General features: G+C 67.8%; 1 protein-coding gene across 1 annotated transcript; it reads right to left on the bottom strand.

The window, feature by feature from the left end:
- Positions 1-1,616: 1,616 nt before the first annotated feature.
- On the bottom strand, positions 1,617-12,184 carry SHMT2 (serine hydroxymethyltransferase 2). Its single transcript, XM_084610525.1, has 12 exons — positions 12,090-12,184; positions 8,866-9,054; positions 8,436-8,515; positions 7,768-7,968; positions 7,351-7,432; positions 6,766-6,888; positions 6,328-6,467; positions 4,574-4,739; positions 4,377-4,476; positions 3,116-3,271; positions 2,554-2,661; positions 1,617-2,220 (listed from the first exon to the last, which is right to left on the bottom strand). Exons 1-12 carry the CDS (start codon positions 12,111-12,113, stop codon positions 2,093-2,095), a joined length of 1,497 nt encoding a protein of 498 aa, XP_084466651.1. The 5' UTR covers positions 12,114-12,184; the 3' UTR covers positions 1,617-2,092.
- Between the last annotated feature and the right edge of the window lie 4,248 nt (positions 12,185-16,432).

The raw sequence follows: 16,432 nt of genomic DNA, 5'->3' as shown, positions 1-16,432 counted from the left end.
CCTCACTGCCCCCCGTGCCCGGCCCTGCCTTGGGCCCCACATTCACTGTCCCGCCTCCCCCCACCCTGGCACTGCCAGCCCCCCGTTCCTCCATTCCCTGCGGCACCCACCCTTGCCTTCACCCCCCAGCACGGCTGGTGCCGGGCAGCAGGCCCTGGCCAGTAACCCCCCCGCTGCAGGGGGCCCTGCGGGATGCCACATTTGCAGGGGGAGGCAAAGGGGGTTGCCCCCCCAAGCACAGCCAACATCCCCCAATACAAGCATGCCAGCCGCCGTGGGGCTAGCTGGGGCCCTGCAGGCTGTTGGGTTTGGCACCGGCAGGGCAGGGGCGAGTTGCTGGCAGCGAACGCACAGCAGCTGTTCTGTGGCATGGGCCGGCGGGGACGTGCCGCGGTGCAGGCAGCCGGCCCCAGCAGCCAAGGGAGCTGGCATCGCCGGCAACCCCAGGGCCCGGGAGGAGCCGCATGGGCGGCCCGGGGCAGAGCGAGTGCCAGGCGGGCAACACGCCAGGCTGGCAACGCACCAGGCTAATTGTGCAGAGCAGGAGGAAAGGGGAAACACCCAGCAGCTCGGAGCACAAGAGGAGGCCTGGCTCTGCCCTTCTTGCAGAGCTGGGGGGAGCCCCCAGGTCCCCCTGCCTTGGGGTGAGGCATCCCAGCCTGGGTTGCTGGAGGCTGGCACGTGCCCCTTCCAGCCCCCAAGGGGCCAGAGAACTGAGCCCCCCGGGGCAAGGGCTTTAGGGAGCCAGGCAGAGCCCCGCTTTGTAGCAGGCAGGGGGATTTTACTGCCTGGAAGCAGGGGGCGGGGTGGTCAGAAAAGGCAAAGAAACCTGCGGCAACCTGTGGGTGACCCCCGCCCCCGCAGTCCCCTGGGCAGCCAGAGGCAAAATCCAATTGCACTTAACAAATCCAATTTGCTGCTAATGGCGGCTGGGGCCGGGGGCCAGGTGTTCTCAGAAGTGCCCGCCCCGGCCAGGGAGGGATGATTGATCCAGAGCTGCCCCATGGGCACAGCCCTGCCAAGAGCTCGGGGCAGCCAGCGAGCCAGGCCAGCGGCTCCCATGGGGGGAGCATTGGTGCACATGAGGGATGGGGGGCACGCGCCTGGCTGTTGGCAAGAGCCAGGCGGGCATCAAACATGCCCTGAGGCGAAGGGCTGGATCTTTCAACGGGCTCAGGGACAGGGAGCTGTTGCCGGGGGGGAATAAACCCAGGGGTGGCGAGGTGCCTCCCGCAGACCATCTGCCCAGTGTGTGTGGGGAGAGGGCACTGGGGGCCCCCAGGTTGGCAATACCTGCAATGAGAGATTTGCCCCCCTGCCCCAGCAGCCAGGAGAGAGCCAGCCCCAGGCTGCACAGAGAGTGGCTGCTCCCTGCCCCACGGCAACTGGGCTTCCTAAACCTCCCCACATGGGCCAGCTCTGAGCCCCCATCCCAGGGGCTGGGCCAGGGCCGCACAGGGCAGGCCAGATCCGAGCCCCCCACTGAAGGCAATGCCCCTGCAGCGCACTGATGGACGCCGGAGGTCAGGTGGGGCCAGAGAGCCCCACAGACAGACAGCAGCTCTCAGCATCTGCCCCCCGAGACGGCCGGACAGACGGACACCAGACAACACAACTCTCCGATGTTCCAGGTTTCTTTGCTCAGCTAAAAGCAGTGGCATCCTGACAAGGGGGGACCCCCCAGCCCCGTTTGACCCACACCTTGGCCGGGGGCAAAGCAGCTGGAGGGACCTGGGACCCAGAACTAGGTCCATGGGGGCATTTTCCCAACCTCCCACTGCCACTGGGCGGGGCAGGGCACCTGCAATGGGAGGACCTTGACTGTGAGTTGCAAGGAGGGGTGGGAGCTGGCACGGGGCCGGGGGACGTTCCAGCCGGAGACCCTACAACAACAAAGGGGTCAGCCCCCGAGGTCAGCTGCCGACAGAGAGGGGGGCAAGGGAGCTGAACGCTGCAGGCAGAGCGAGATCCGAAGGGGCCGTGCCAGGCTGCGGGACGCCCAGGGTCCCAGCACTGCCCCCCTCCCGGGGTCAGGGTCAGTCTCTGTGCCCGGAGGGCTGGCGGGGCTCGAGGTGGGGCCAGCCCCCACTGCTCAGTGATCCTGGAAGCCGGGCATGGGGAAGGAGCGGGCGAAGGTCTCCACACGCTGGCGCAGGTCGGCCAGGCGGCTCTGCGTCGCCCCGTCACTCAGCAGGAAGGATTTGAAATCTTGCAGCTTGGCTGGGGAGAGAAAGGGGAGGGGGTGAGTGAGGAAACCAGGGGAGGGGGCCGGCCAAGTGCCCCCCGGGGCTTCACAAAGACAGACCCCACCCCGACCCTCCTCTCCGTCCCAGAGCCATGGCACGGGCTTTATCCCCAATTTACAAGGGAAAAACGGCTCTAGCCACTAAACCCCACTCCCCTGCCAGAGCCTGGGATAGAACCCAGGAGTCCTGGCTTTCAGAGAAGCCGTGTGGTGTGTGGGTCACACCATGGCCCCAGTGGGCCTGCCCTCGCATGGGGCATTCAGACCAGCAGGGCAGAGACTGAGAAGCTCCTGCCCCCCCAACTCACTGGTTTTGCTCTTGACCTCCAGGCCGATGCTGATCCCCTCGTCGATGAAGGCCACGACCTTCTGGAAATCGGCTTCCAGGAACCGGCGGGATGTCAGCGCTGGGGCCCCTGGGGAGAGCCCGGCCCCGGGGTTACTTCACCGCCCCGGCCCCGGGGAGAGCCTGGCCGCATGGTTACTTCACCACACCGCCCCCCACCCACGCAGTGAGAGCCTGGCCCCGCAGTTACCTCACCAGGAGCATCAGCTGAGATGCTGGGTCGGGGGGCGTCTGGAGGGGAGTGAGGGCTAGTGGTGAGAGCAGGGGGCTGGGAGCCAGGACTCCTGGGTTCTGTCCCCAGCTCTCACTGTTGTCAGACACCCGGGGCACCAGGGCAGAGAGTTCAAAGCCACCCTAGTACCCTCAGGAGGGCAAGGCTGGGGGGCGTCCCCAGAGGCGGGGGCCGGGGGGCAGGTCTCCCAGGGGAAGGGCCAGGAGGCCCAGTACTGGGGACAGACTGTGGGAATCAATCCCTCCCTTGAGCTGGGGGGCCAGACATGCCCCACCCCCCGGCTCCCCCTTACCCAGCCGCAGGCCCCCCGGCGTCAGGGCGCTCTTGTCCCCGGGGCAGGTGTTCTTGTTGGCCGTGATGGACACCAACTCCAGCACCCGCTCGGCCCGGGCCCCGTCGATCCCCTTCGGCCGCAGATCCACCAGCACCAGGTGGTTATCGGTGCCACCTGGGTCAGGAGAGAGAGAGAGAGATCAGCACCCCGACCCGCAGCCCCTGCTGCCTCCCCCCAGCTCCGCCGGTGCCCCTCGCCCCCGACCCGCAGCCCCTGCTGGCTCCCCCCAGCTCCGCCGATGCCCCTCGCCCCCGACCGCAGCCCCTGCTGCCTCCCCCCAGCTCCGCCGGTGCCCCTCGCCCCCGACCCGCAGCCCCTGCTGGCTCCCCCCAGCTCCGCCGGTGCCCCTCGCCCCCGACCGCAGCCCCTGCTGCCTCCCCCCAGCTCCGCCGGTGCCCCTCGCCCCCGACCCGCAGCCCCTGCTGGCTCCCCCCAGCTCCGCCGATGCCCCTCGCCCCCGACCGCAGCCCCTGCTGGCTCCCCCCAGCTCCGCCGGTGCCCCGCACCCCGACCCGCAGCCCCTGCTGGCTCCCCCCAGCTCCGCCGATGCCCCTCGCCCCCGACCGCAGCCCCTGCTGGCTCCCCCCAGCTCCGCCGGTGCCCCTCGCCCCCGACCCGCAGCCCCTGCTGGCTCCCCCAGCTCCGCCGATGCCCCTCGCCCCCGACCGCAGCCCCTGCTGGCTCCCCCCAGCTCCGCCAGTGCCCCGCACCCCGCCCCGCAGCCCCTGCTGGCTCCCCCCAGCTCCGCCGGTGCCCCGCACCCCGCCCCGCAGCCCCTGCTGGCTCCCCCCAGCTCCGCCGGTGCCCCTCGCCCCCGACCGCAGCCCCTGCTGGCTCCCCCCAGCTCCGCCGATGCCCCTCGCCCCCGACCGCAGCCCCTGCTGGCTCCCCCCAGCTCCGCCGATGCCCCTCGCCCCCGACCCGCAGCCCCTGCTGGCTCCCCCCAGCTCCGCCGATGCCCCTCGCCCCCGACCCGCAGCCCCTGCTGCCTCCCCCCAGCTCCGCCGGTGCCCCTCGCCCCCGACCCGCAGCCCCTGCTGGCTCCCCCCAGCTCCGCCGGTGCCCCTCGCCCCCGACCCGCAGCCCCTGCTGGCTCCCCCCAGCTCCGCCAGTGCCCCTCGCCCCCGACCCGCAGCCCCTGCTGGCTCCCCCCAGCTCCGCCGGTGCCCCTCACCCCACGCAGCCTCCCCCTGCTGTGCCCCGGTCCCGCGGGCATCACCTGACACCAGGGTGTAACCCCTCTGCAGCAGGGCCTCGGCCATGGCCCTGGCGTTCTTCAGCACCTGCTGGCAGTATGCCCGGAAGGGGGGGGAGCTGGCCTGCGGGGGAGAGGGGTGGGGGGTCAGCGAGGCCATAGATCCTCCCCCTGCCCTCCCCCCCAGCCATGTGTTACCCTCGCCCCGGGGGGCCCCCCACCTGCTTCAGGGCCACGGCCACGGCGGCGATGGCATGGTTGTGGGGCCCGCCCTGCAGCGAGGGGAAGACGGCGAAGTTGATCGGCTCCTCCAGGTTGTAGGGGGTCTCCTTGCCCGTCTTCTTATCCACCCAGCGCAGCCCCTTGCGGTAGAAGATCAGCCCGGACCTGTGGGGCCAGGGGACGGGTCAGTGCGTGGCCATCCCCCCCCCCCACCCGCCCGCCGTGGGGGGCCCAGACGCCAGGGCAGCTGCCCGAGACAGGCCGGGGGAGGGAAGGGCAGTACTGGGGGGGAGAGGAGGGATGGGAGAGAGGCCGGGGGAGGGGCAGAGGAGTCCGGGGGGGAAGGGCTGTGCAGGGGCAAGGAGAGGAGGGGTGTGCCCAGAGGAAGGGGGTAGGGCAGTGCGGGGGGGGGGGAGGAGGGATGGTGGAGAGGCCGGGGGAAGGGCAGGGCAGTGCAGAGGGGAAGGGCAGTGTGAGGGCGAGGAGAGGAGGGGTGGGCCCGGAGGGAGGGGGGAAGGGCAGTGAGGGGGGAGGAGGAGGGATGCGGGAGAGGCCGGAGGAGGGGCAGGGCAGGCCGGGGGGGGGGGGAAGGGCAGTGCAGGGGCGAGGAGAGGAGGGATGGGGGAGAGGCCGGGGCAGGGCAGTGTGGGGGTGAGGAGAGGAGGGGCGGGCCCGGGGGGGGGACAGGAGGGATGGGGGAGAGGCTGGGGAGGGGCAGGGCAGTGCAGAAGGGAAGGGCAGTGAGGGGGGGGAGGAGGGATGGGGGAGGGGCCGGAGGAGGGGCAGGGCAGGCGGGGGGAGGGAAGGGCAGTGCGGGGGAGGACAGGAGGGATGGGGGAGAGGCCGGGGGAGGGGCAGGGCAGTGTGGGGGGGGAGGAGAGGGCAGTGCGGGGGTGGGAGGAGAGGCAGGGCAGTGCGGGGGAGGACAGGAGGGATGGGGGAGAGGCCGGGGGAGGGGCAGGGCAGTGTGGGGGGGGAGAGGGCAGTGCGGGGATGGGAGGAGAGGCAGGACAGTGCGGGGGAGGACAGGAGGGATGGGGGAGAGGCTGGGGGAGGGGCAGGGCAGTGCGGGGGGGGGGAGAGCAGTGCGGGGGTGGGAGGAGAGGCAGGGCAGTGCGGGGGAGGACAGGAGGGATGGGGGAGAGGCCGGGGGAGGGGCAGGGCAGTGCAGGGGGGGGGAGGAGAGGCAGGACAGTGCGGGGGAGGACAGGAGGGATGGGGGAGAGGCCGGGGGAGGGGCAGGGCAGTGTGGGGGGGGGAGAGGGCAGTGCGGGGATGGGAGGAGAGGCAGGGCAGTGCGGGGGAGGACAGGAGGGATGGGGGAGAGGCCGGGGGAGGGGCAGGGCAGTGTGGGGGGGGAGGAGAGGCAGGACAGTGCGGGGGAGGACAGGAGGGATGGGGGAGAGGCTGGGGGAGGGGCAGGGCAGTGTGGGGGGGGGAGGGCAGTGCGGGGATGGGAGGAGAGGCAGGGCAGTGCGGGGGAGGACAGGAGGGATGGGGGAGAGGCCGGGGGAGGGGCAGGGCAGTGTGGGGGGGTGGGAGGAGAGGCAGGACAGTGCGGGGGAGGACAGGAGGGATGGGGGAGAGGCCGGGGGAGGGGCAGGGCAGTGTGGGGGGGGGAGAGGGCAGTGCGGGGGTGGGAGGAGAGGCAGGGCAGTGCGGGGGAGGACAGGAGGGATGGGGGAGAGGCCGGGGGAGGGGCAGGGCAGTGCGGGGGGGGGTCCGGGGTGGATCCAGCCCCGGCCGCGCTCACCGGGCCCCGCGCAGGGTCTTGTGCGTGGTGCTGGTGACCAGGTCGGCCTGCTCGAAGGGCGAGGGCACCACCTTGGCTGCCACCAGCCCGCTGATGTGCGCCATGTCGGCCAGCAGGTAGGCCCGGACCTCCTCGCACACCTGCCGGAGAGGGGGGCAGCGTCAGCCCGGCCCCCCGCCCGGCCCCCCTCCCCCCCCGCCGGCTCAGCCCCTCCCCCCGGCCCCCCTCCCCCCCCCGCGGGCGGGACCAGGGAGCTCACGCCAACTCCCCCCATCTCCAGCTGGTGCCCCAGGGTCATCATTGGAGGGGGGGGTTGCCAGGAACCCTCCCCCCATCCCCAGGCACCTCCCCCCCTTCCCACCCACCTCAAGCCCCTCCCTCGCACCCACCTCAAGCCCCTCCCCTCATCCTAAGCCCCTCCCCTGACCCCCCCCGCACCTTCTTCATGCGGGCGTAGTCGATGAGGCGGGCATAGGCGCTGGTGCCCGCGATGATGAGACGGGGGCGGAAGAGCCGGGCCGTCACCTCCAGCTGCTCGTAGTCGATCAGCCCCGTGGCTGGCTGCGGGGGGAGGGGGGGTCACAGCTGGAGAGCGACCCCCCCTCCCCCGTGAATTCCCTTGCGGGGGCCATGCTGCTAGGGGTGGGGTAGAGCTTATACAGGGTTGGGTGGGAGCTGGAGGGGGGGTGTCAGGCCAGCCCCAGAACACAGGGAGGGGCAGAGGGGGTCCGACGGGGGTGCACACGGCTTGGCCCAGGCACCAGCCCCGGCAGGCAGGGCGTGAGAGCTGGGGGGGCTCCGAGGGGCAGGGGCAATGGGGGGGGGGGACAACACAGACACTCCAGGCTCCCTTCCCCCCAATACACCTGAGTCGAGGGTCCCCAATGCCGCCAGAGCAGCAGAAACCTCCTGGCCCAGCCCCTGTGGGGGTCCCCAGGAGCAAGGGACTGGGACCCCCCTCCCTGTGAATGCATGTTACCCCCCCCCCGCAAGCACCCTGCACGCACGCTGCCCCCCACTCACGTTGAGTTTATAGGGCATGGACTCGAAGAAGATGGAGGTGGCCGAGATGCGCTTGACGTCCGACATGTACCCGTGGGTCAGGCTGTGGGAGAGACGGACGGACGGCGTCAGGCCAGAGCCACAGCCCAACCCGGAGGCTGGACACGACCCACCCCTCCGCCCGGGCTGGCTCCCCAGAAGGGTCCCCTCCTGGCAGGGCCCCCGCCCAGGGGCGATCTCCCCCCCCAGACAGGCGCCCCCCTCACCCCCAGCTGGTCTCTGCCTGTAGCCCCCAGACCCCACGCCAGCACTCCCCCCTCCCCCCCAATTCCTGGGGCCTCTCAGCCAGACCCTGCCCCCTCCCGCCCCCCAGGCTCAGCACCCCCCAGGGCCCTGCTCCCTCCCCCCCCGCCCCCACTGCCCACAGGGGGGACGTACTGGCCGCCGTCCGGCAGGTCCAGGCCCATGATGCGGTCGTGGGGCTGCAGCAGGGCCGTGTAGGCGGCAAAGTTGGCGGGCGACCCGGAGTAGGGCTGGACATTCACCCCCCAGAGGGCAGGGTCCAGGTCGAAGGCCTCCAGTGCCCGCTGCTGGCATAGCAGCTCGATCTGGTCCACCACCTCGGCCCCCCCATAGTACCTGTGAGGAGGGCACCAGGGCTCAGACACCCAAAGCAGCCTCTTCCCCCCCCACCCCATGGGCCCCCTGGAGGGAACCCAGGGCCCATCACCCCCCTTGGGGCCTCTGTGCCCCCCCAGTACCCGCAAGGAGGGGAACCTGGGGCCCATCACCCCCTTGGGGCCTCCCTGCCCCCTGGTACCCAGAAGAAGGGGAACCCAGTGCCCATCACCCCCACCCTCAAGGCTGCCAGAGGTCCTGGAGGAAGCGGACATGATCACCCCAAAAACAACAGCTCCCGCCCCTCCCCCCAGTGCCAGACGGCCCCACACAGTAAGTTACCACTGGGGAGGGGAGGGGAGAGTTGTGCCCCCCCCCCGACTGCCAAGGAGACCTGGGCCCCCAGGGTCCATGTGTGGCTTCCCCACGTTCGTTCTCTGGCCTGGCCAGATCCAGCCCCCACAGGGTGCCCCCCCGACCCCCCATACCTCTTGCCGGGGTAGCCCTCCGAGTACTTGTTGTTTAGGCAGGAGCCCAGGGCCTCCAGCGCGGCTTGGCTGCAGAAATTCTGGGGGGCAGAGAGCGAAGCCAGGGTGATGGGGGTGAGACAGCCTGGAGTGGGGGGCCAGCGCGGGGCCCCTCCAGCCCAGCCTCAACCAGGAACCTGAAGGGCAACGCAGGGTCGGTCTCAAACACTGCCCCACCTGACGGCTAGAAAGCAGCTGGGGGGGGAGGCAGGGCTCCAGCAGGTCCTTGGGAGGAATCTAAGGCAAGGGGGGCCCCCTCAGGGCAACGCAGCCCCCACCTCTGGGCCTCAAGAGGGGCTGCTCCCTCCCCCCCGCAGCCCCCCAAACTCCCTTCTTCCTGCCCCTCTTCCCCCACTGCAGCCCCCCCAGGAGCCCCCGCCCCCACACCCACCTCCGAGGCAATGAGCTCCAAGCCCCGACACTGCCGATCCTTCTCCTTCTGCACCAGCTCCCACATCTCGGGGTCGCTCTCCGCCAGGCTCTCCTGCCCCGTCCAGCCGGGCACCTCCCCAGCTGCAGCCGCACGGCTGTGCTGGGCCCGCAGGCCGGGCGTGTTCAGCTGCCAGCATCTCTTCAGAGCCTGGCGACGGGAAGGGGGAGCGTCACATCACCAGAGAGGGGCGTAACCACCAACACCCCCCCCACACACCCCAGCCTGCACCCCCGTGTCACCGGGCACCTCATCTCTGGTACCTTTGGGGATACACAGCCACAGAACACCCCGATATCCTCATGGCACACGTGGGGAGTCAGAAATAGAACCCAGGAGTCCTGGCTCCCAGCCCCCCTGCTCTAACCACTGACCAGACAGTAACGGGGGGGGAAAGGAACCCCCAACACCCCATCACTTGTGGGGTGCAGCCCTCTTCCTCCAACAGGGGGTCACGGGGTGAGCATGGGCAGCTCTGGCTGGGGAGGGGGGGGGAAGAAGGCTTGGGGGTGGGCGAGGGGACAACTTCCTTCCTTCTTTGGTTCATTTGTGGGGCCGGAGGAGGCGTTTCCCGGAGGCCTGGGAGCGCGGGAACGGCTGGACCCTTGTGCAGGGGACCGATCACCCCGTCTGGGGAGAGGGGGCAGCCACATGGGGGGTGAGGAGCCCAGGCTGACGCAGGAAGCCGGGGACCACACGAGTCACATGACCCAGGCGGGGTCCCTCCTTGGGCCACAGCTGGAAAATTGGATGAAAGCAGCGGAAACAGCGCCAAAATTCGGGGGGGGGGGGCGGGAGGAGAGACTGCAGACGTGCGAGAGCGCATGTGAGTGTGCAAACCAGGGGGGAGGGGGGAGCAGAGCGAGCTTGGTGTGCACAGGCTCGGGTGCGATGGTACGGTGGGTGGGGGGGAGCACATCTGCATGCACAGGATGGGGTGGGGGCTGGAGCCTGTCCTTTGTGTGCCCACGCGCGCCCCCCCCCCACTTCCTGCCATGGCTCACTCACGTGTCACACGGAGCAAGCAGCTCCTGGAGACCCATCTCTGCCCCCCAGCCCCAATCAGACTCCCCACTTGCACTGCCCCGCCCAAGGCTGCCCCATGTCCCCCCTCCCACCCAAAAGAGTGGTCTTCCCTGCACTAACCCAACAGGCCAGTTTGCCCCCTGGGCTCCTCCCCCAGTTTTCTCCCTGAACTCCTAGGCTCCACCCACCCCCAAATCCATGCTGGGAGAAAGCACCCCCCTGTTGCTGGTGCATCACTTTCCCCCTCCCCCGCTGCCGCCGATCCTCACCCCCCTCTTGGACCCTCCAGGCCCTCAGCCCCAAGAGCTACAGACTCTGCCCGCGAGGGGCCAGCCAGCCAGCTCCCCGGGAGACCCCTGTGCCAGGGTGTAGACCCCAGATCGGACCTGCTGGCTCTTTGGGGCAACGGGGTCCTGGCCCAGGCCTGGGGCTCCCAGACACTACCACAACCCAGACCGTGACCTTTACAGACCACACAGCCAAGAGAAAGAAACTGCGGAGCGAGATATTTGCCGGGGAGTCTCTTGGAGCCCCGACTGGATCCGCACAGACCGACCCGCAGGATCGGGGCCACCACGGCTCCAAACCACTCCCGGGGGGAAGACAACAAGTCCTTGCTCCCGAAACCGCCAGGCCGAGCGGCGTTCGGGGCCTAGGGAGCCCGCCACCGTTGTCCAATTCTCCCCCTTCCCAGGCACCGCCGGAGCCCTCGTCACGGCGCCGAGGGGCCAACCGAGAGCAGGAGCTCGCTTCCCGCTCCCGGGGCCAGACCCGAACGCAGCAGGACCTCAGGAACGGCGGCTGACTGGGCCTGCGAACAAAACTTTCCAGGTCTTTGAAAAGTTTGCAGCTGAGCAATGACTTTATACAGCTTCGAAACTTGACTGGGCAGAAGGAAAATGCTGCTTTTTTTTAAAAAAAGGAACCAAGCACAGAAACTGGCTCCTTACCCTGCCCCAGCTCTTTTTAAAACCCTTTCCCTTGATTTTGTCGTGGCTGATGTTTAACGCAGCTTGCACTGTATTGGCTCTTTTGCGGTCTCTGGGGCTGCCTGATTGCATCCTCCGGGTTCCCAAGGAGCCGTGGGGCTGACCGGCCAGGTTCTGCTGTATCCCTTCTGCCCCAAGCACTAGGCCTCAAATCCAGGCATGATGCAACCAGGTCACTGCCCTTGCATCAGCTGGCTTGAAAGCCCCGCCATGTGCCAAGTTTCCCCAAACAATAAAACACAGTCAAGTCAGAAGAAACTTTTGCAAGTTCATGGGGCAAGCGGCTCTGGCTGCCCCGTGACGAGGGAGCTGGTCCCAACTCTTCAGAGTTAAGCTTGCTGGCAACCGTGGGCGAGGGGCACTTCTCCCCCCCTTTCTTTCTCTCTTCTCCCCCCCCTTGCAACTAGTTAAACATAGCAAGAGAAAAGCGGCAGGGAGGCGAGAGGCCGCTGTGCCCTATTGACTCAGTTCAAAGGGGCCAGCAGTAAGTATCGACTGGGGACGAAACTCATGCCAAGGAGACTTTGCTCCGGCGCCGAGGTCTGGCCCCAGGCCACTGTTCCCCGCTGCACTGGGGCAGATGTCAGGGAGCAGCCCGGGCAGTCAGCGGAGCAAGGCGGGTGGAGAGCGGAGGATGGCTCTGGCCCAAGCCTGGCACTGGCCCGAGCCTGGCACTGGCCCCCCCACCCCCCGCGAACAGCCGGGCAGGGCCCACCAATGCACCCATAATGAGCAAAGCGGAGCGACCCATCACAGGGCCGGCGAGGGACCCAGCTCCGCCTGCGAGCCTGGCGGGGGCATGACCCCCCCGTCTCTCTCCCCGGCCCCCCAGGGACAAGGGCTTCCTATGGGGCGCCTGGAAGCAGAAGGCGGGGGACCCGCGGGGCTGAGCCTGCCATGAAGTCGCACTGGGTCGGGACTCAGCAGGGGCAGGGCGCGGGGGGAAAGGAGCACCCCCATATTCGCACTGCACAAAGGGGGGGGCACGGCGCTCTGCAAAGGGCCCCGGCCAGGGCACGTGGCCTGCGGGGGGGGCGGGGGCGCATCTGGGGCTGGGGGGGGGACGGGGACCGAGCTATTTTGCAAAACACATCACCCCACCCCCCAGCACCAGCCCCCTGCCCACGCGCACGCGCAAGGGGGGTCTCAGCCCCGGCGCCCCCCACTCACCCGGGCCAGGCAGCGCGGGAACATGCTGCAGGCGGCGCGGGGCAGGTGGCGAGTCCCGGGCGCTGCTCCGCGGGGGCGGGGCCCGAGCGACGGGAAACACGTGACCCCGCCGCTCCCGGTGCATCCTGGGGGATGTAGTTCGCCCGGGCCAGCGCCCGCGCCCCGCCCCCCTGATCGTTCATGCAAAGTGGTTAATGAGCTGATTTGCATGTTTGCAAATAAGTGGCACCTACCGCAGCCTAAGGGAGCCGGAGGGGGAGCCTGGGGCGTAGCGGGACCAGCGAGCAAGTGTGACAAAGCGGGACACTTCCGGGGGAGGGGCAGTTGTGGGGGGGAGGGGCAGTTGTGTGGATGGGGGTAGGTGTGTGGGGGGGTAGTTGTGGGGAGGGACGGGCAGTTGTGGGGAGGAGGGGTAATTGTGTATAGGGGAGGGGCAGTTGTGTGGATGGGGGTAGGTGTGGGGGGGTAGTTGTGGGGTGGGACGGGCAGTTGAGGGGAGGAGGGGTAATTGTGTATAGGGAGAGGGGCAGTTGTGGGGGGGAGGGGCAGGTGTGTGGATGGGGGTAGGTGTGTGGGGGGGCAGTTGTGGGGGGGGAGGGGTAATTGTGTGTGGGGAGGAGGGGTAATTGTGTATAGGGGGAGGGGTAGTTGTGGGGGGGGGTCCTCCCGTGAGTTTAGTCCCATGTGTTTGCAGGATCGGGGCCATTTAGACGGGAAGCTCTTGGGAGGGGTGGGGGAGGGCAGGGGCTTTGTCCGCCAGTGTGAACCGTGGCCCAGCAATGCTGCCCAGCGATTGCTCCCCCAGTGCTGACATGCAGCCACCTCTGGGGTGAAGCCCAGCAGCTGGTTCACACACACCCCTGCGTCCTGCCACATTTCTGAAGGGTGTGCATTACAGGGAGGGCCCGGCCCAGGCCAAGGGCCTGCTGTGCCAGGGCTCTGCGCAGACAGAGAGTGAGAGGGAGCCCCAGTGCCAGGCCCAGAGGTTGGCGAGCCCAGAGATTCTGGGCCAGTTATCCCCAGTGCATGCCGCAGCCTGGCCCCCAGTGATGCAGCATCAAAGGGACCTTCCCCCCATGCAGCCTCCAACAGCTTCTTCCCCTTTGATGGCTGGCAGAACAGGCCGTAGGGAGCCGGCGGGACCCGCGGGCAAAGGGAGCCGGGCTCTGGCAGCAAAGGGGCCTGGGAGCTGCAGCCGCACAGCTGGGTGGATGGCAGAGGCAGGGCAGAGACGCTGCGGGCAGCCCCTGGCACCCCTGTGCCGCAGGGCTCAGTGGTGCAGCGTGACCTAGTGGGCACACGTTTGCATCCCGACGGCTTGCAGCCATTACAGAGCCCGGCGCACGCTCTGCAAGTGTCAGGGTGTTAGCCCCAGCCCCATGGGCTGCTGCCCTACATATGTCCTGTGTTGTCAGCTTGGCGTGCCGTACTCTTCACGACACTATCCCGGAGCGTTGCTGTGTGTCCTCAAATAGCTGCCGTGCTCCACTCCAGAGGCAGCTGCATTCCCAAACTAGTTGAGCCGTCCCGGCACGGCATTGCTGTGCGACTGTTACTCACCTCCAGCACCCATCCCCAAAGGTGGCTGCGTTTCAGTGCTGGGTGAGCGATCCCTGCGCAGCTTTGCTGTGTGGTTATGAACCAGCTGTCGCAGCCCACTCCAGAGGTGGCTGCATTTCGGTGGTGGGTAGCAAGTCTCTCACCCTAGGAAGTTAGGCCCGAGCCAAGACCTTTCTCCCATCGAAGAATGTGCCCTGCCCCTCCAAAGTCACTCAGTGGCAGATCTGTTACTAGAACCCCTTGCTCTAACCACTCGGCCCCACTCCCCTGCCACAGCTGGGAATGGAACCCAGGAGTCCTGGCTCCCAGCCACCCCTGTCAAAGCCAACTAGAGTCCACTCCCTTCCCAGAGTCAGTCCAGGACCCGGCTGTCCTGTCCCCCACCCATATTGCTCTAACCTCTAGACATTCCCCCTCACCTGGTCTTCCCTCCCCCGGTCCCTGGCATCTGGCTTTGCTGGAAGCTCTAATGAAATTAAATCTAATTAAAGCAGCAATGACCTCAGACATCTGGGCCCGGGGAATTAATGGGGGGAAGCAGGAGATCGATTTCGCATGGCACATCGTACCTCCTGCACGGCTGGGGACAGCGCCTGATGAACCCCCAGCCCAGTGCCCGGGAGGAGGCTGCCAGTTTATCCTGGGGAGGGTGGGGGGTCCCTGGGAAGTGGGGATCCAGGCTCTCCCCAGGGTCTGCCGAAGATATGGAGTAATTGTTGGGGGGGTCCCCTTAGAATCTACCCCCTACGCAGAGGTCTCCCTAGCCAGCGTACTGCTGCTGTGGGTGCAAACGAGGATGGGCAAATGAGGACGGGGTTGGATCCTGCCTGGCACCCAAATCCCGGCCAGCTGCTGCAGTAGGCTCCTAAACCCAGATGCTCAGAGGCATTTAGGCGCCTAACTGCCACTGGTCGATCTAGGCACTAGGAGGATCCAGCACAGGGACAGGTAGGGTCATAACACAGACAATGGGTGTGTGGCCCATTCCCCCTCACCCGCCCAGGGGGGCAGCATCCATGGGCTGGCAGGTCAGGCAGGGCCCCATCCAACCTCCCCCCTCAGCTCCACGAGCAGGCAGTGTGGACAGACCAGACCTGGTGTCTGCACCAACCTACTCCAAGAGGCAGCTTGGTCTAGTGTTGGGAGTGGGGTCTGGGACCCAGGACTCCTGGATTCTAGCCCCAACTCTGGAAGGGAAATGGCGGTCCAGTGGACTGGGGCGGGGGCTGGGAGCCAGGACACCAGGGTTCTAGCCCCAACCCTGCCACTCTCTGGCTAGGTAGCATTAGACAAGGCCCAGCCTGGCTCTGTGCCTCAGTTTCCCCTTTGAATCTATTGGGAAAACCAGCTAAATAACTACACACAATCCTCTAAATTCACCCAGAAACCCCACATGGCTTCATCTGGGCTTCTATGGGGGGGCCCCTTTCCCTCTTGATCGCTTCCCCTCCCCTGAAGTCCTAACTCAGATCCATCTACCCAACATTCCCTTCCGCAGCCCAGTTGGAGTCGACAGGACTGCAGGGACCGAGAGCTCCCCCCACCCCATGCTGGGTCTTTCCAGGCACCGGTTGCAGGCGTTTAATGCTAAGGAGAAGACAGAAGACACTCCCCGCTCCCCCCCCTCCCGGCCGTTCTGCACTGGGGAGCCAGGCTACAAAGTAGAGGATGGCTGAGCTAAGGAGAATCAATCATTGGGATTTCGGGGGCGGGGAGATCCCAGGGCCCAGCGTGCCCATCCATCAGGTGCCGCGAGCTGGCAGGGTGCAGCCGGCTCGCTTGTCACAGCCTGCTCCCGACATCCTCTCCCAGCTCCGCAGCCTATGCGGCAATTCATCAAACCCCGTGCCCCGGGGGGGACAGCTCCCCGCGCTGGCACGGACGGGCGCCTCTTTGCCGCTGGGCCCAGGCGCTGCCCTTGCCAGTCATTCCAGCTGATCCATCCTCAGGCTTCAGGGGCTCGCGGGCATTGGGGTCAGGAAGGAAATACCCCTCCCTGCCCTTGGGGCCCCAATTCTTCCCACAACATCCCCGATGTCTCCAGAGCCACCCCCCGCTTTCCCAAGCACCGGCCCAGCCCTCTCCCGCTTCCAGTGTGACTGGGAGCTGCCCAATGGGGGGCGCTAGGGGGCTGCCAATCACATTTGATTGGGGAGCTGCCAATCATACTCGCTGGGAGGGGCTGGGGCTGCCAATCACACTCCAGGAGGGGCGGGCAGGAGCTGTCAATCACATTCGACGGGGGGCAGGGGGCTGCTAATCATATTCGATAGGGGAGGGAGGCTGGCAATCACATTCGATAAGGGAGCTGTCAATCATACTCACTGGGAGGGGCTGGGGCTGCCAATCACACTCCAGGAGGGGGGGGCAGGAGCTGTCAATCACACTCATGCACTGGGGTGGGGGCCGGCAGCGATCACTCTCCACACCCGGAGTTTTTGTTTCATTCGCTTTTTTTAATCACATTTTCCCCTCGAGTTTATTTTGTTACAAAAATATGAAGAAATCTCAGCCCGTGGCGGGGGGGGGGGACTGAGCCGGGGGGGTGCTGCCCGGAGCACGGGGGGGGGGACTGAGCCGGAGGGGTGCTGCCCGGAGCACGGGGGGCGGGGGGGGACTGAGCCGGGCGGGTGCTGCCCGGAGCACCGGGGGGGGGGGGGACTGAGCCGGAGGGGTGCTGTCCGGAGCACGGGGGGGGGACTGAGCCAGAGGGGTGCTGTCCGGAGCACGGGGGGGGGGGACTGAGCCGGAGGGGTGCTGTCCGGAGCACGGGGGGGGGGGAC

The sequence above is a fragment of the Lepidochelys olivacea genome, assembly GCF_965140295.1.
Source record: "Lepidochelys olivacea isolate rLepOli2 genome assembly, chromosome: 20".
NCBI classification, from domain to species: Eukaryota; Metazoa; Chordata; order Testudines; family Cheloniidae; genus Lepidochelys; species Lepidochelys olivacea.
The sequence above is the reverse complement of the archived record's forward strand: the minus strand, read 5'-3'. Positions and strand labels throughout refer to the sequence as shown.

What these genes read in the sequence shown, in the direction of transcription:
- SHMT2 (XM_084610525.1), bottom strand. Translation starts at nt 12,113, where the DNA reads ATGTTCCCGCGCTGCCTGGCCCGG. An exon ending in TGGAGCTCATTGCCTCGGAG is followed by an intron (nt 8,516 to 8,865) that starts GTGGGTGTGGGG and finishes TCTGCCCCCCAG; the next exon opens with AATTTCTGCAGCCAAGCCGC. An exon ending in AAGACCCTGCGCGGGGCCCG is followed by an intron (nt 4,740 to 6,327) that starts GTGAGCGCGGCC and finishes CTGGCCCCACAG; the next exon opens with GTCCGGGCTGATCTTCTACC.